This window comes from Gallinula chloropus (genome assembly GCF_964237585.1).
Source record: "Gallinula chloropus genome assembly, chromosome: 1".
Lineage (NCBI taxonomy): Eukaryota > Metazoa > Chordata > Aves > Gruiformes > Rallidae > Gallinula > Gallinula chloropus.
This window is the reverse complement of record NC_140085.1, coordinates 166,602,192-166,620,832: the sequence shown is the minus strand read 5'-3', so window position 1 is coordinate 166,620,832 and position 18,641 is coordinate 166,602,192. Positions and strand designations below refer to the sequence as shown.

Below are 18,641 nucleotides of genomic sequence, written 5' to 3'. Positions count from 1 at the left end.
ATATTTCACCTATTTACCTTCTGTATTGTGTGAGCTTGTTCTTGCTTTTAGTCCTGGTTCAGGTCTCCATTAGCACTTCACTTGCAGGTCAAGTGGTTTATATGTCCTTAAAATCACAGCTGCAGACAGACCTGTTAGCTTGCAGGTAGGAGCACAGCAGCAGTAAAAATCCTGCTGTGCAGAAGCTGAACTGGTATGGAAGGCTCCAGAAGGGCTCCAATGATACTCATGTGCTGTTGGTCAAAACCACATGCCTGGAACCTTTTGTGCACCTTCAGGAATGCAGATGTTTACTTGGATAAACGGTCAGCTTTCTCTTCAAGCTGAAACTGACTGCACAGAGCACTGTTTTTACACGTTTGGCAAGCAAACCCTGTGGATGGTAACTTTTCTTGATTATTCTGAGACTGTGTTACTGCCAACTTTGCCTGTGAATGAAACAGATAAAGCCAGTGCTTAAGCATTGCAGGATATTTATGCAAGTGTATCTTTAATTGGGTTCTGTGCTGGCTGTTATGGATTCTGGTTACATATGGAAATTGATAAAATTTACTTGTTTGTGTTCATAGTATGAGTTTACAAAAGCTCATAGCATTTATAGACCTGGAATATTAATTTTAACTAGTTTTTTTCTTAGGGGAATTGGAGAACTAATTGAAAAATGAACGTAACTTAATATGGTTAGATCATAAATAGTAAGTGGTGTATTCCTGTCTTCCTAATAAGGAAAGTCTATGTAAAGTAGATGTGTGTAGATTTAAGAGAGCTGGAGGTAAAATGAAATTTACAGTATGGCTGTCTTCTGGTTTTTTTCAACATAGGACATGTTTAAACACTGCAAGTAGAAGTTGCAGATCACAGAGAGCCTAGAATATGTTCCCTCAGGTAAAATGCAGGAGAACAGTGTCAGGAACTGTGCTGCAGTGAGAGGAGCATGGGAAGAAAGAACAGCTTATTACTGTTATGTACAGCATTGGTAGAAAGGTCTTGGGGTGGGGCAAGCAAAGGCAGGCTGCCTTTTTAAAAATATAAACAAGAGAAGTTAGCTATTTTCATTTAATTTTATTCAACTGAAGTAGAATTAAAACAATCTTACCTACGTATAGCAGTCAACTAGTGGTACGTAGCTACCATCTAGTGGTAGCTGCCCAAGTTGCATAAAATTGCTGTCTGGAGTCTGTCTAGTGGCCAGATCTGTCTGTTTGGGGGGGTTGTGTGTTTCAGGAGCTAGGTGCCTGTAAGTTACAAACCTGTTACTGGTCTCTGTTGTAAAGCACCCTTCTGTTCAGTGTGACTAAATAAAATGAAACAATATACTCTAAAGAATAAAAGTCCTTTGCATGGACAGAGTTGTGGGGTTTGGTTTTTTTTTCTTTGGAACTTGAGCTCCTGATTCAGAAACTTAATGGAAAAACTTGGAAAGCAATATGGTTTATTATCAATATGTGGTAAAATAATATTTTTAAAGAAATTGCTGTTGCTCTTGAAGTCTTGGTTATGTTGGTGAGCAAAGAATCTGCTTTCTAGTAGTCAGGGTTGCTGTTTGTTGGGCTCTGAATTTGAGGTAAACGAGTATGTCAGCGAAAACATTTGTTACGCTGTGAATTTGAAACAGCAAATTTTGCTACCAGACCACTTTAATTTTTTTTTCCCATATTATGTATTTTTAAGTCAGCTGTGCCTTATATAGCACAGTGTAAATTTCTCAGAATGCCAGAGGAAGTTGGTATAGGTGAGTTTTCCAGAGTGATTTTTTTGTTTGTTTGTTTTGTGCTGTTGGTATGCACCACAAAAAAAAAAAAAAAAGGAAATTTTGAGCTGTTTTTTCTTTTCCATTTTGAACGCAGGTGTAGTCATGATGGAGCAAGTAACTGTCATGACCCAAAGGATTCGGTTTTCATGCTTAATCTGCCCATAATGGAAGTCTTTAGACTTGTGTCTGGTTTGCTCATCCTGGTTTATTCTTGAAGGAGATGGTTTTGGGCGGTAATAAAAGGCTTATATGGTCTTACCTTATATTTAAGGAGTACTTTAGAAATACCAACCAGCCTTTTCACCTGTGAGCCCCAAAAGAAATTGCAGAGCTCATCTGGATTCTTTTGAAACCATGGAAGGGATTTTTAGGTTGTCCCTACAGCATAGGAAAAATGAATATTAATTTGAACCTCACAGGTGGGTTAATAAAGGAGGAAGAAATAACTAAAAGTCTTTGATCGTGCAGCCAAAATTGAAGTTCTCAGATATAGATCTGATTTGTTCTTTTGAACAACATCTGGGCAATGTAAACACTGTGTACAACTCATGCTAATAAAATCTCCTGATGTGGAGGAATGTAAATGTACGTGTTGTCCCAGGTACTATATAGGAACAGATAATGACCATACTAAAACTTTGTACACCAGTGCTCAGACAGATTTTAAAGATGTTAGATACTTCAAGCAGTCAGTAACCAGCACTCGGGCTAGGAGGTCGTCTCAGGAGGTCCCAAGCAGCTCAGGTTGGAAGGCAGAGCTGCAGCACAAACTCAGGGACAGCACAGGGACAGTTACATGCTTTCCTAGGGATGGTAAGCATGGTCTGAGTTCTCTCTGTGAATATAGGAAATGTGGCTTCTGTACCTCCATGTCCAAATATCATTCAGGTTTCCTGTAGCCATGCAGGAGGATCTGAAGGGCAGTCATTTGACTGAAATTGCTGATGTTGGAAAGAGATAAGTGCTTGTTTCCCTCTGACTATCACAGGAGCCTGCCTAACCTTCAACCACACTCACCTAAATTCTTTATGCAGAAAGAATTTGGCTTTCATGGTTTCTCCATACATGTTGGATGCAATACAGAATAATTGGAATGAGGAAGCTTCCGGTTGGGTATTAAGAAGAATTTACTAACAAGGATAATGAAGCAGTAGAAGTAAATTCCCTGGAGAAGTTTTTGGGTGTTCATCACAGAGTAGAAAAGATAGTAATTGTCTATTGAAGTTGATAGCAAATGCTTCCTAGAGATCATCATCAGACTTCATGTGAGGCCTTCAGGAAGGTGCAAAAATGTGTCCCAGTTCATAAAGGGAATAAATTCTATGCAAGATAATTTCTAGTGGCACGTGAAGATCTGGAAAGTGTTCTTTATTGGACTATACTTAGTATCCTAGGCAACGTACAAAGCATTAAGGTCTTTGGTGTGTGCTGTGTATTAAAATTATAAGTTGTTGGACAACCAAATGAAGGAATAAAGGAGGTACCTGAGCATGGTTGCTTTTTGTTTACATAGTTGCCACTATAATCTTATCACAGGCTTGAGCCATTGTTGAAATGAACACAGGTCTTCAGACCAGTTTTGCTGGTTCCTTTTCATGATACTGAATATAAACTTAAGTGATTAATATGTAGCTGTGGAAAGCTAAGTAAAAAAGATCAGCAGGTGAAGTGCAATAACAATTGAGGAAAAAGCAGATTTGTTCTAGCGTGCTTGTCATTATTGCATCCTCTGGTGTTTTTCAGTATCTACAACTCAAAACCTGTAAATTGTGGGAGTAAAGTGAAAGGGTGTGCCAATATTGCCTTGCAGCTTAATGGCCACTGACAGAAAGCAAGCACGGGTTAGTAAATTATTAATTACAAAGTACAGCTTCATACATCATCTTTACCTTGGCCCTGTAGTTATTGGAGAATGAGGAATGGCAGGGGGTGCAAGCTTGTTTGTCAAAACCAAATTGAACTATTTTACTCCAGCTTCTTTGGGTATGAGAAATGCTATGCTGACCACTGCCTCTCAGAAGAGGGCTTTGGGTGTGTGGAAATAGCTTATTTGTATGTCAGATTCTAAGACTTCTACAACATTTAGAACATCCCGTGCTTTGCATTTCAGCTGGGATTGTCTTACTGCAAACCAGAAAGAGAAATAAGAGCAAAGCATAATTTTAAGTGCTACATTGGATATCATGAAGACTTTCAGTCAAACCCTCCTCTTCCCAAAAAGAAACTTCTTTGCTGCTTTTGTTGCCATGAGGAAATAGCTCTAATTAGGTTGTATTCTTTTTATGTGAATTAGATTAGTACAGACTTGCTTTCTCCTTTTGTCACTTCAGGAATGTATAAACCCCTCAAATCTTACTTTTACTGGCACCACTTGTCTGTATGGTGTTAGAAGTAGCAAAGAAAGAGACTGAAATCATGATGCCAGCACAGTCAGTGTGAGTTTCATCTGAATGTCTGAAACAGGACAATACCTGAAAGCTGGTCTCAACTATGAAGAATATAAATACTAAGATCTTCTTGCTGCAGGGTGGTTAGTCTTGCAGTGGGAGTCCACAAGATGAACACAGAACGTGGCTGCATGAACAATAGTTACCAATGCTGGTGTGGTTGTAGCGACTTGTTAGACTTTCAATCTCACTCTTAGGAGTTTCTTTCTTCTTTATGATAGTGACTATGAGTATCAGGCCAGAAATGTTGCCTGTATGAGAATGTCATGGGAAGCTGGACCTGTGTGAGGTCATATCTCTAACTGCTAAGCAGTGTCACTGATATTTTACAAAGTGAGTAGAGGCAAAGAGGGGAGGATTGCATTTGTTGTAGCAAGAAGCCTACACAATGAGTTAGTTGTCTCTAGTAGCTGCAGAAGGAAGAAGACGCATCTAGAGAAAATAGTAGATGCTTCCTTTTACTAGGCTCTCCCTTCACCCTTCTATTGGAACGTGCTGTGGCTTCTTTGTGGCAGTATAGGGATGAAAATTACAGGTAGCTTTTGTACCAGGAATTCGGTGAGGTGGGAGTTATACAGAAAATATTAGTAACTCTTACCGAGCTGCAGTGTAGGCTGCAAAGCTCAGACAACTTGTGTGACTGGCAGAGAGTATTCATGGAAATCATGGGAGAAGATGAGGCTTATCCTGATGTGGAGAAAAAGAGTTGCAAGGTAGATAAATCTCATTTGGTATAGCCTGCTAAGAAGCTGAAGATGCATTTCTGAAATAAAGGAATGAGTTTTGCAACCATTAAGAGACAGTGAAGATTTTTTTTTTTTTTGAGTAGCAACAGGACACAGGAGGTGAGAGAGAAGCTATAGAAAGGATTGAAAACATGTAGACATGTAGCCCATCCTAACTTTGTTAAAATGGTGCAACACCAAGCCATTGTTTAGAGAATGTCCCTTACGTGGTTTTGCAGAAGTAATATATTCCTCATGCTGCTGAAGACAACAGTTTTGATTAGGTCCTCACTGCAGAACTTTTCTAGTTGGAAGTTCCAGATCCAAATTTAAATAGTGAAATATTTTTCTGTATATAGTCCGCTGTTACTGGGCTATTTGAACTTCCACAGTTTATAACTCTTGTGTAGCTTCTGCCTTTTTTTCCCATTTTTATAAATTGATGGAACACAACAGTGGTTAAAAGGGAAAAAAATGGTATTGTGAACAACACTGGAACATGCTGATGACGCCTGTGCTTTCAGGAGCTAGTCAAACAGCTTAGTGATAAATGTCCACCTAATATTCATCCAGGGACTCGGGGTTCTATTTTGAATACTCCTTTAGGTCGGTTGAAAGGTGGATAAAATCATCACTGTGTTCAACTTTACTTATAAGAATGATTTTTTTTTTTCTCCCCCCTTTATGATTGGGATTTTTTTATAATGTGCTCACAGATTAATTTAAGGTTCATAAAAATACTTCTTTTTTAAAACACACCTATTGAAATTGTTGGTATTCTGAGAATTTCTCTAGTCTGCGTAGTCCATTAGAAGTGTCTGTCTTCTGTCCTTTCTACCACATCTATCTTTGGAGCTTGAGCAGTGGGAAGAGGGAGAGGGCAGCAGGCTGTTGAGATAGGAACGATGACGCATTAGAAGACCTAGCTTCTGAAATCTGTTACCCTTAAGAGTATGATGGATTTGGAGAGCTTGCTTAAAATAGGAAAATCCTGTTTTCAAAACAGGGCATCCAAGCTTTCTCAAATATAAATGCTGTTCTTGTGCTTCGGAAAGATAGGAAAACGTTAGGGTCACAGTGTTGCTCTGTAGTTCTTATGTAGTCAAAATTAGCTCCTTTCTTTTTTCCCTTCCTTCCTTCCTGCTGTCCCCCTTCTCTGCATATACCAATTTGCGTTTATTAAAAAATTGTTGTGTGTTTGGGTTGTTTTTAAATAATTTTTTTGAGATTAGTAATTAGCACAAAGTGAGCTTTCTCACGGCCACTGTCTGTTACCTCTGTCCAAAGCAAGATGTTCTCTCATTTCTGCAAAATGTGTTGATGCAAAGCTTTCATAAACTTCTCTTGGAACTTCTTTACAGTTCATGGAATCCCACTGCAGTCCTTGCAGACTAGTTTTGCATTTGTGGACAAATTGTTACATCTTCATATGGATGGTTGGAGGAGTTGTAACAAAGTTTGTTTTTTTTTTTTTTTTACCGCCCCCCCCCCCCCCAAAAAAAAAAAAGTGCTGTTTATTGATAATCCTCCTAAATTACTTTTATTTAAGAAAATTATTGACCAATTTTCTGTTCCTATATTTTTGTTATAAGTGTTCAAACTTCTACTGAAAAGACAGACTCTTTTTTTAAAAAAAACCTTTTCTTTCTGTGGTGATTTAATGTCTGATTTTTTTGTAGGTTTTGGTTTTCCCTGAGTTCAGGGATTTAAAACATGAGGGTTTTGTTCCCCTCTGCTCCCCTTCCATTCCTGCTTGCCTCTTTAGAGGTTTTTATGTTTATTGTGGGTTTCTCAAAAGTTTTTGGTTTTTCACTGTCTTGTCCTCTCCAGAACTCCTGAGTTGTCATTTTTCCCCCAGCTCTTCTGTGTGGTGGTGGTTTGGTTTTGGTTTTTGGTTTTTAGTTGCCCACACTCCCAAAGCTGGGACATGACTTAATAGAGAATTCCCACACCTTGACCTAGTGCATGCAAACTGAAGTCAGTACAGGGGATGATGCTGATTGCAAAGTGTGTGGATGTGGAAATGTGAAAACCTGTGATACTACTGGGAGTCGTGTAGTAGTGTTAACTGGGGTAACAGTGATCGTGATGCACAGTGTCCTTTTTGTTCCTTGATTTCTTAAGCTTCTGTGTAAAACTCCCAAGGCTTCTTACATCTTGCACTTGAATATCGATGAAAAAGAGAAGACAGTAAGCAGTGACACATCAGCTTCTCAACTTACCTTCGTTTCTGTACTATGTTTACAGAGCAAGAGCGGATACTTTTATTCTGTTCGATCCAAACTGGATAAAGCTGAATATGCAGCCTTGATACATGCACGTATGTGTGCATATAACTATATTACTGGCTATAAAAGTGTAGCAAGGTTGTTTGGTTTGGTTTTTTTTCTTTGTTTTAACCCCGAGTCTTGTGTGTTGCGTTCCTTTGTTTGCATTTACCCCTCATGTCTAATGTCATCCGGTTAGATTTCTGTAGCCATGTAATGTTTTCTTTTATGTCGCAGTTTTTCTCTTGTTTAAAGTAGTAGGTTCCAGCCTGTTTACCATTTGCTTTGTTATTAAGTGACTATACCATGGGGAATGTCTGGGTTCAAAGTCAATCTCTGAGAGTCTGAATTGCCGGAAGGGAATTGCTGGCTGTGTAAGCATGTCCTTATTAGTTTAAAAGTGAAATTAGTGTTAAGCCTGTTTGCTTATCTATACAGATTAACAGAAGCTACTGTTTCTTTTCTTTTATAGTGGCATTTATTTTCAACTGGATTGGATTTTGTTTATCCTTCTGTATAACAAATACCATAGCTGGAAGGTATGGTGCAATCTGTGGATTTGGTCTCTCCCTGATCAAATGGATTCTCATCGTGCGGGTACGTTTCTTGATTCGCACTGGATGGCTTGTAGAACCAAGCCATACCAACTTATTCAGGGATACATAGTAATGGAATTAAGAGTCAGTAAATTAAATTCCAGTACTTAACATGATGCCTAGAATTTTCTCTAACTTCCACTTTAGTAGAGAATTTACTTGCTCTATATTCATATATATGCTTACTAATGACGCACCTTCGTCTGTTTTTGTCTGACATAGTGTTTTACGTTCATCTATCCACTAAAATAAATGCAGGATTACTCATTCTTTGCACATATATTTAAAAGTATACAGAAAAAGTGGAGCAAGTACCTAAACTGTCACCAGTGTTAGAGTGTCCTATATGAAAGATTTATAAATGGCTCAGCCTATCCAGGCAGGGAATCAGAAAACATTTCTTCCTTGTACCTGGTTCTTTCATTCCTTCTAAGACATACTGAATCAAGTGGAAAATTGGATATGTAGCCACATCCTAGATGCTCAGTTGCTCGATATTTTCACTGCAAGACTAGATTCTTTTCAGAAAGGTATGTTAGCCAAATGGAAATTACTTAGCTGACTGAGCGGATGTTAGATGAAATGTAGTGATTCATTCTGAACTGGAGTTTTACATGCCTGAGACACAACATTTAAAATCTCATCCTGTCTAATGGAGAAAAGATCTTGGATATCTTTTATGCCCTGCCAACTCTGATTTTTTAAAAAATTTATTTTTATTTTCCCCTTAGTGTGTGCTATAACTTGATTTGTTCTAAGCACAGTAGTACAAGGATTGTAGAGAGAAGAAATTGCATGGTCCTTCCTGTTTTTTGGGTTTTTTTTAATTCCCCAGGGTAGGGGAATGCGACTGGACCAGATGTGATTCTGGTGTATTTAGTTGGAATTCAGGCTTTGGGATGGAATTTATCTTAGGAGAGTGAGATGATGTGAATTTTTCAACTATGCATTCACTGGGGATGTTTTCAGCTTCCCTCGAGGCATGCTAAACAGAGGGCAGAACTCACTCATTGTGTCAGTCTTATTATTCCTGTCTGCTTGAAAATGTATTCAGAACAAACACAAACAGCATTAATATGCTAAACTTCCTTGCAGAATTACTGCGTTCTAGACTATGTTTAAATTTACAGTTACTAATTTTAAACTATGAGAGCTGACCAGTTCCAAGACCCCAGGGGGTGGTTTGGGTTTTTTTCGGGGTTTTTTGTTTTTTTTTTTTCCAGTCTTGATTAGCATCTTCCCATGTTGTCTCCCTCTCTAGAGGGAGCAGAAGATGAGCAGAAATCTCATGAGGTGCATGAGAATATTTTGCCATAATGGTGACACCACCGGCACGTGCGTGTCTGCACACAAAATTGGTCGGTTCCTTTGTTTCAAACTCCTCAAAGGCTTGTGCTGCCCTTCCTCGCCCAGGGTCAGTAGTACAGAACTTTACAGTGTCTAAACAGTCCCAAGTTCACGTGTGCTCTCTCTGTATCAGTTTTTACTGGGGAGGAGGGGGTGAAAGAAAGAACAAAAGCACAGTTCTGCTGTTGGCGAAGTTCTGCAGCCAAGTGCGAGGGTGAGGCACATAGGCCGTATTCAACGGCTGGTTTTAGTAAATCTTTCTAATTAGATGAAATTGTAACTTAAAAAAAGAAAAAAGTGTATTGGTATATATGTTTAGAGAGTTGGAAATACTGAATATGAAGCAAGATGGTATTAATAATGTCAGCTTCATGGGAGTTGAGTATTCATTTGGTATTTTAATGAAGTGTCAAAATATTAAATGCTTTCTCTGATGAATCATAGAAATGCTAGCATTTATGTAGTCAGAAGTACTGATTCTTCAACTTAGCAATTCTCTTGCTTGATTATTATTTTTTTTTCTTGGATTGCCTATAGAAATATATACATTACAGGATTAAACCTTTAAAGAATTCACACGATCTGGCTTTATTCCTGAGAAAATGTGTGGATCTCAGTGCACAGATACCTGACAAAAAAGCCAGCTATATCTAGTTCTGTAAATGTATTGGATTTTTATCTGCTTGCATGTGTGGCCCAGTAACTTCTTTGTTTTTTCTTTTCTTTTTTTCTTTCTTAAAACACACAAATTATATCCTTTCTTGGTTGATACTACTGAAATATCCTCAAAGTGGCAAATGGGAAACACTCTGGCAGGATGCAGTAATCATACTGAATGATAGTAGGATGGGAAGCATATGAAAAGCGTGCAGAGCTACTAACCAGGTTATTTTATTTCTTCTGGCAGCTTTTCACACATCTCCCCATTCCTACTACTTATGTGAGTTTCAGAGACATTTGATTAGCCTTTTTATCAGTGAAGCATGCAGTCTGGTAAAGGCACAGATACCTGTCTCCAATACCATCACACCCTGCCCTCCAGCTTCCTCCCACATCACAGGGAGGACAAAACTGTCTACCGTGGTCACTAACAGGAACAGTCGAAATGCCACTTCAAGGTTCATTTAGTTGGCGTTCAGCTCACTGCTGGGAACTGAATGCTGGTTTGAAAATGAAAAGACTTTAATGAGTTGGGGGTCTTTATGGGGCTGGTATTCTTGGCAGCGATTAACAGTAGGGGGTATACAGAAGGTCAAAAGCTCCTCTTTTGAGGGGTCAGCAGAACATCCCTGTCTGATAAGATTAAACTAATGTGGCTTTTGGTGTTAATATCTAAAGCAGCAGGCTGCTGTAATGTGTTTGGGATGGCAGGCATGGGGGGGGGAAAGAAAAGGAAAATCCACAGTTGGTGATTCATTACAATAGAAAATATGAGATGATTCTGCAAGCAATACAAGTTTTTTAAATATACCTATATCTTTTAGATACATACATATGCATACACGCTTTACAGAAGTTTTAAAATAACTGCCACGGACCAGCTGACACTGGAAGTGTTATTTATATATGAAACTGCTCCACAAACACCAGGTTTTGCATTTTAGTGGGATATATGACTTTTATTTAAATTTGCTTTTTTTCCCATGGTGTTTTCTGTGTTTCTATAGTGTATTAAATGTGTCTGTCTTGCTGCAGCTAAGCCTCGTGTATGAATTTCAGTTTTCAGATTATTTCACTGGATATTTCAATGGACAGTACTGGCTTTGGTGGATATTTCTTGTACTTGGTAAGTGGAAATTGAAAGCATTTCTGGTTTGATGTGAAAGTACTTAAAGGCAAATAATTCCATCCTAAGGAAGAGTTCTGTAGCATGGTTCGCTATATGTTTTTCTTTAGCTGCGGATAGGTTTTTCTTCCTCTTGTTTTTATTTCCATATTATTCATGAGGTTATTGGTTGCCATAGTGGTGGTATTGTGTGAACTGCAGACTGTTCAAAGAACCTTCAGCTTGAAAATTTTTGTTCAACATGTGTAATTACTTACATACCTGAAGCTTGTAATTGCTTTTTAAGCTGGCCCTACTGATCTAGGGGTGCAGAACTGCATTACGAAGCTTCGGATTTGTGTAGAGAACATACTGAAAAGTGAGAGATATTCAGAACTTAGATGTATAAACCTGTATGTCAAGTATTAAATTCCAAGAAGTGTGACAGATCCTAGGAAGGTGGAGCCTGCTGTCTTGTACACAGGTCACAAAATGTCCTTTTCTAGTCCTTTGAAATGCATACTGCATCAGTAGTTTCTCAGTCGGACAAGAGAATGGCTTCATGCTTTCTGATCACAGTGCTCCTATGATGTCAGCTTTCTCTGAAGAGGTCTGCCTGTCTGTGTTCAAAGTCTTATTGTACACATAAAATTCTACTCTTCTGTTTTTAAATAGGATGTACCGAATCCCAACCACTATACCTTTTTACCTGCTGTGTTTTTGGTAATTTGAATATAGAATCTGGAATTACTTTGCTTTACAGAAGTGAGAGCTTTGATCCGTTTTTATATCGTAGCTCTGGCAGTGCAGTAAACTGTTGCTGGTTCAGTAGGTGGCACTCTTCCCTTGGAGTCAACTGCCTCAAACGACTCTCAGCAAATGTTAGGTAGAACGCAATGTTCAGTGAATTTAAAAAAACCCCAAACTCAGGACTGAGATCGTGACTGGTTGTGACTCGCTATTTATCTCACAAGGGATGCCAGAAATCTTACATTATGTTACCCAAAACTTTGTCTGCTTTTTAGTAAAGTTGAAGGACATTCATCAGACTTCTTAATACTCAGCTCGCTCTGTCGTTGTGCCCTTGATTGCTGGAGATATATAGAAACTGCAGATGTTAACACATCACCTCATCAGTCCCCTAAATGCTTTCATATTCTGCCTGGGGTGACTGTATTTAAGTAGGAAGTGAAATGATTCCTTCCAGGTACAAATATCTTCAGATGAATCTTTAATTAAAACAAACCTCTGTGGTGCCTGAGAATAAGGTTTGACACTTTTTTTCACTTGGATGAAAACCGTGTGTTCTCCTAACAATTTCCCCCACCGTGTCTATGGACAAAGCTGTGCACTTGTAGTTACTCTTTTTCCTAGTCTTTTGCAGCACTTGTTCAGAAGTTAGGAAGGAAGGCCTTATCTTCAGTCTTATCTGGTGAAGATTGTTTTTCTTTCCTTTAACTCACAAAGTTTATAACATGCCTTGGAATAAAAGGCACTGTGAGGAACCTGCAGTACGCATCCAGCCGTCAGCGTTCCCTTGTCTTATGAATGTTTTGCATGAAATATGCCAAAAGGTTTTTTTTTTTTTAAATTGATAACGTGGATATACATAGATTGCTAGAACACCACAGAAGGATTTAAACCAACAGAGCTACTTAGCAGGACACAGAGGGTTATTATCAAGTCACAGATCTGTATTTCATTCTTTCGGATAACTTGCACGTAGTGTAGCATGTTCTGTGTTTCTCCAGAAGTGAATGAACTGAAATGGATTCTTTCTTTTGCATAGTCTTCTTATGTTCTTGAGGCCAATTCTTGCTGCCATCTCCTCTCTTCTGATGTTCACCTGTTTGTTTTTTGCTCCCTTCCCTTCTTTCAACATCTGGAAAAATCAGCTCACGCTTCATGGAAAAGTGAAGTGTTCTATTTCCAAGGACCTGTCATGGACAGTGAACAAATTGATGAGACAGACAATTCTAATTTTTAAATTTAAATGTTAGCCAAGGTTTCTTTGTGAGGAACACAATGGAAAGTGTTGGGGTTGTTTTTTTCTTCCCTAAACAGAGAAATATAAAATATGGGTTGAACTTGGACTAGTTTTGCAATGTGTGTAATGCAGAAACAATGTTTTCAGGCAGCTTAAGAGCTGCCTGCCCACCTTTTGCTGTTTCAGCTGCTTTTCAGTCAAATGAGAGAGACCATCTCTGATAACGTCTGGGTAGCAGCTTTTGTAGTAGAATTTGATCCAGATCTTAGTGTTTTCTTCTCTGAGCAGAATTCACCTTAATCACAGAAATGTGTCTGGCTTAGGTCAAAGTTCCAGTGGTTAACAGAGCACTCTCTGTGTTTAGGCATAGTGTCCTAATGAGGCTTTGGTTCTAAAGCAAAAAGAAAGAAAATAAGAATTTACAAGAAAAAATGGGCAGAGGAAGAAAAAAAATCAAGAGTCTTAACTTGGAGAGTGAGAAAAAGTGCATTACATGGCAAAATATCAGTATAACAACAGAAATTAGAATGTAAAATTATAAAAAGGATAAAATCCTTTGGTGAACTTGTTAAGCTTCAGTTTGGATTTTCATTTGAACCTTTGGAATCTTAATGTGTCTACACATAAGCATATGTCTTTGAGGTACCTATGTGTTTATTAAACGAAGTGGATTTCTCTTGGGTCATGCTTCTCCGCTCAATGTGACATTCAGGGTTTGACTTGACAACTCTTTGGGCAGATTGTTTTATCTCTTGTTGGATTCTCCCTCATCCAACTGATGACCAGATTAATCTGTTGATGTTTACATAGTGAAGGAAAATAGACCAAAGAGCCATGTCTACTATGCAACCGTGTGTTTTTTCAGGGTTGGTTTGTTCAGATGTCCAGGGAACCTCTGAATTGGTAAAATGGTGTTGGTAACGTGTTGGTGGTTTCCACTGTTGCAGCTACACCTTCTGTGTGACTGTTCTGTATCTCTTGTTCCTTTCAGCAGAGCTGAAATGCTCTTTCAAACGCAGTTAAATATTTAAAAGCAATTTGTAGTGTGGAGTTGACCAAAGGAAATGTAATTATAACATGCTGAGTAATTTTCTTTGAATTGACTGTTGTTCTTCCTCCTCGTGGACACGTGGATTTTCCTGGACGGTTCAATCTCAAGCCATAATCTACTACAATTTATTACTGCCTTGCTGCTAGAGCAATCTGTACCATCTTTCCCCACTGCCCCCCTTTTGACTTGCAATACATTTATCTTAGACATTTCTAAAGGTATGTTTTGTTGTTCAGGTAGTCTTCTAAAGCACTAGTAACTTATTTTAAGAATTCCACTTGAAAAAAACATGCAGTATGTATTCTTTGGTTTTTTCTTCTTTTTAAATTCTTTGTGCAGTCTTTTTAGGAGGTGATATCTGAACCCAAAATGAGTGTAAAATTTCTGAAAAGCCTTCAATAAGGCTGTATCCTAATATCACCAGATAAAAGCAGAAGACTTGCTTGTTGAAATTCTGACCAATGAAAAAGAGACCTCACTATATTTTCTGTAATCTAGATATATTTTTAATTATTTCATAATGATATGGGATAGTGTGCACTTAGGTTGATTAAACTTCATGTTGTGAATTTTCTACACTTTCAGGACTCCTCCTGTTCTTTCGAGGCTTTGTTAATTATCTTAAAGTCAGAAATATGTCTGAAAGCATGGCAGCTGCTCACAGAACAAGATTTTTTTTCTTGTACTGAAGGTAAGCAATTTTTAGTGATTAAAATTTTCTCTCCCAGGAAAACTGAGAATAATTATGTACTTAATTTAAAAAGAAACCATCAAATCTCTGTCACAAAACACAACCTTCATGGCTTCTGAACATCTGTCACGAGCGCTGTGTATGTTTTACATGGAGTTGGATATATCTGAAGTCTCTTAAGCCATGAAATTTGAAAGTAAAGAATGCTTCCTTGTTGCCTCCAGCCCTCCCTAGAACTAGGGAGATTTTCCTAAGCAAGAAACAGTTTCTGCTGCCTGTCAGGATACCGCCCTTTGTGTTGGAAAACTGGTTTTAGCAGCCAACCTGTTGTCAGCAAGTGAGGAAGCACTAATCTGCCTCCATATGAAATCTGATTGACGTGGTTCTGACCGTGCAAACAATGGATGAGTATTGTCTCTCCTTACGTGACTGGATTAAGACAGTCATGTACAAGGATGATTACTGTGTGTGCGACAGCATGCTTTATATAACCTTCAGGTAGCTGACTAATCAGTCTGGCACATATCCCTTTTTATTTTAAAATTTGTTTTTAATCTGTTAGGTGGATCTGTTGGACTTAAACCAGGCATCTCCACTGGATTTTAACTTTTCTACTTTAACTACACGATGAGATAAATCAAAGCCTGGGAATAAATACTGCAGTGTTTTCATTACTCTGCAGGTTACTTAAAAATTCCCTTAACTGGGAAGCTGTGTTTGCTGTAATAAAGCAGATTTTCATATTGTTTTTCTAAAGTTGGTCACAGGAACAATGTGAAGTAATCAGCAACCCATTATCTAAGCCTGAAAGAACTGATGTAGTATTTGCCTTGGAAAAAAAATCCTTTCATGTAAGACAGTGATATACATTTAAAAACAGCTAATAAATATTTTTACTGTACTATGTAATTCCTGATCATGGAAGAATATATTAATATAACTGTAGCATAATATTTTTTAATGTTCCATTTTGTCAAAATTATGCAGTAAGTTAAACTAATGTGCATATTACCTTTTAGTAACCAATGTAAATTGGCATCTACCTGGCAGCTTTTTCTTTTTACATTAATTACGTATCTCTCCTTTTCTTAGTGATGTAGTAACTTCTTCAGAATACTGAAACTTGTAGAGATGAGGCTACAAATATGTTAACTTTCTGTACCATAAAGGGTAAAAATACCATTTAAAAAGTAATTCTTAGAACTAATGGGTATTTTGAAAACTGCACTTGAAGAGAATGATGAGGGTATGATAACGTGGCCCGTTTGTTTGCTCTGCTGCAATTAAAAATTCTGCTTTGGGACAAAATACTATTTAACTCAGCATTAAAGGAAGTTAGTTAATTATCCTATCTGAGTTCAGTGGCTTTGAATTTTTCCTTTACCTATAAGCATCCCTGAGATGTATGGGCTGATAAGGTCTGGTGGAGAGCTGGACACGTAAATGTTATTTTTTTCCAAAGTATTTTAAGTACTGAAAAGAGAAGTTCACATTAGTTGCTATCACACTTAAATGTCCCTGTTCCTGCATAGACAGGTAATTTCCTCTACAGTGAATATTAGTTTTAATAAGTAAAAAACATTATCTCCATAGTTATGCAATATTCTCAGATATTCTTTTTAAATGATAGCAAAATATGAGTAAGTTTTCACCATTTCCCACCATCCTGACACGGGCTGGGGGGAAGGCTGCTGCTTTGCTGCTTCTAGGCTTAGCGTGAGTCAGCAACGCTGCTTCTGGTGGGTCACTGCCATGAACTGAAGTGCAACTCTTTCTTTATCTCCAGACTGCATCGAACAGACATTCCTTTCCTATACCAGTGTGAAACTTCCAGATGATCTGTAACCCTCCGAGTTAATAGGATAGAAGACTACTAAAACCAGAAGACAAATTAGTGAAGATACAGCTTCAGAAAATAAAAGACAGGATGGTTTATGCTCAAACGCCAGCTCTGGTCATTCTAGTAAATATTTATAATTGCTGCCTTTTTGTTTTAGCACATTTGTATATGTGCTTATGAAAAAGATCCTGAAGTAAGAATAAACCACCTGTCAGTATAGATTAGGTACAGTCAGACTCGGTTAATCTGTTCTCCTATCTGAAAGATTGAAGTCTGAACCTGTTTCACAGCGGGTAGGTACCACCGACTTGTCGGTCTGAGCTCTGAGTACAATGGAATGCATTAAATGATTCTGATTAACCGGTTCAGACAGGTTGTTGTATAATTTAGAATCATCTAGCAATTGTGTAGAGCATTCGAAAGTTTACTAAAACCCAAAGTCCCAGGTTGCCACAGACTTGTAATCACCAATATTTTATCAAATTCAAACCAATATACTGGTTTGCTTAAGACTGATACTCCACTCTGCATCCCCTGTAAATAATTCTGCATAAATGACTGTTTGAATTGCTTCTTAGGAGATATGTCAAAGTATATTTTGTAACAGCATATTCTCTCAATTTTTGTTTAATCTTAGAGCTACGTATGTATTCTTTGTTAATTGGCTTTAAGGGTATAGTTACTATAGGATGTAATTTTGGAGTTGAAGGCACTCAGTTGTTTGGCTCATCCTAACTTTCCTCACATGAAGTAACTGGTTTTGGGCTTGATCTTGAAAATCCCATTAAAAGATAGAGTTTGTGTTCACGTTAGCAGGGATGGACAGCCTTACTTTGATGGTCCTCAGTTACGCAGTTGGGTCCTCGTAGGTGCACCTTTGTTCCTGAAACAGAGTATTGCAGATGCATTCCCTGGGTTATGACACTGGCTCTGTTTAAGAAGTCTTGAGTTCAGGATAAATACGCCGTCTACCCTAAGGGCTTCACCAAAACAAATTAATTCGTGTAGCTATCTCGCGATGCTTCTTTAGAATGAATACCTTGCCACTTCCTTGGAATAGACTGATTTATATGTAAGGGAATTTTGGAAATAATCTACAAAGAATAAAAACAAACCCACCCACCTTTTAAAGCTCTGAAAGTTGAACATGTGTCTTGCACCTCTCTCAGTCTTTAAGGTATACCATTACTTTCTTATAAATATCATCTCTTTAATGGGTACTGTCTACTGTTCATGCATGTGTGGTTTCCTTTAAGTTTGTGAAATTTATGCTTCTCCTTAAGTAGGAGAATACATCTCTCAGTCCTTTCTACAACTGGAATCTCAGTTGCAAAAAAACGTTGGTTGCACCTTTGAGGAAAAAAAAAATCCAAATACTTTCCTCCAGTTTTTCTTTTTATATTAGAATTCTGCCTTTTTGTTACTAACATTAAAACCAGTGAGGTTTATGTTGTTTTAAGCTAGTGCTGTATTCAGTTTTGTATCTATAATGAATGTGTAAAATATACATATGTAAACTGGTCATACTATTAATTTTCTCAGCCTTTCAGAGATACTGAGAGTGACGAAAACTTTAAGGTCACCTCCACTTCCCAGCTCTTATTGAAAGAATAAAATTAAGTATTATGTTCAGTATCCAATTGTATCCAGTTGGGATTTCTTTCTAAATTTACCTGTTTGTGTTCTTTTGCATTCATTGTCAATAGAAAAAGGATCAAATAATAAAACATTGCTTTGTTTTGCTAATTAAGACTTATACTTTTGGGGTTTTTTTTCATTTGTTCTTTTTTTTTACTTTATATTGAAAAATGCACACTGCCACATTTGTGTCAATTATAGACAAATTACTTGACAAAACAGGTACTGACTAATCCTCTCTACTCTTCTAACCAATCCTCTCTTCTTTTCATCCCATGCTTTATAGCAACAAGCTGCATGGACATTTCTTTTAAAGAGTTAATACAACTGTACAAATCATGCAGTATTGATTCTTTTTTCTATGTTTGCTGATGTCAGCTAATACTATCCTCAAATTATATCAGTTTTCCCAAATTAAATAGCAGTCCCATGACTCATTCATTTCCTCCATTCCTGCTCCACTGTTATAGAAAGCTTCATACAGATACCTGGTTTTGTTTTGCTTCTCATTCGATCAGAAAGAATATGTAGGGT

General features: G+C 37.8%; 1 protein-coding gene across 1 annotated transcript in view; it reads left to right on the top strand.

The window, feature by feature from the left end:
• Nucleotides 1-18,213, top strand: part of NDFIP2 (Nedd4 family interacting protein 2) — a 49,563-nt gene extending 31,350 nt beyond the window's left edge. The window contains exons 5-8 of the mRNA XM_084263337.1: nt 7,665-7,789; nt 10,855-10,921; nt 14,524-14,629; nt 16,416-18,213. Coding sequence (XP_084119463.1) covers nt 7,665-7,789; nt 10,855-10,921; nt 14,524-14,627 — 296 coding nt within the window. The 3' untranslated portion in view covers nt 14,628-14,629; nt 16,416-18,213. The remainder of the gene's footprint in view (nt 1-7,664; nt 7,790-10,854; nt 10,922-14,523; nt 14,630-16,415) is intronic.
• Nucleotides 18,214-18,641: the final 428 nt, after the last annotated feature.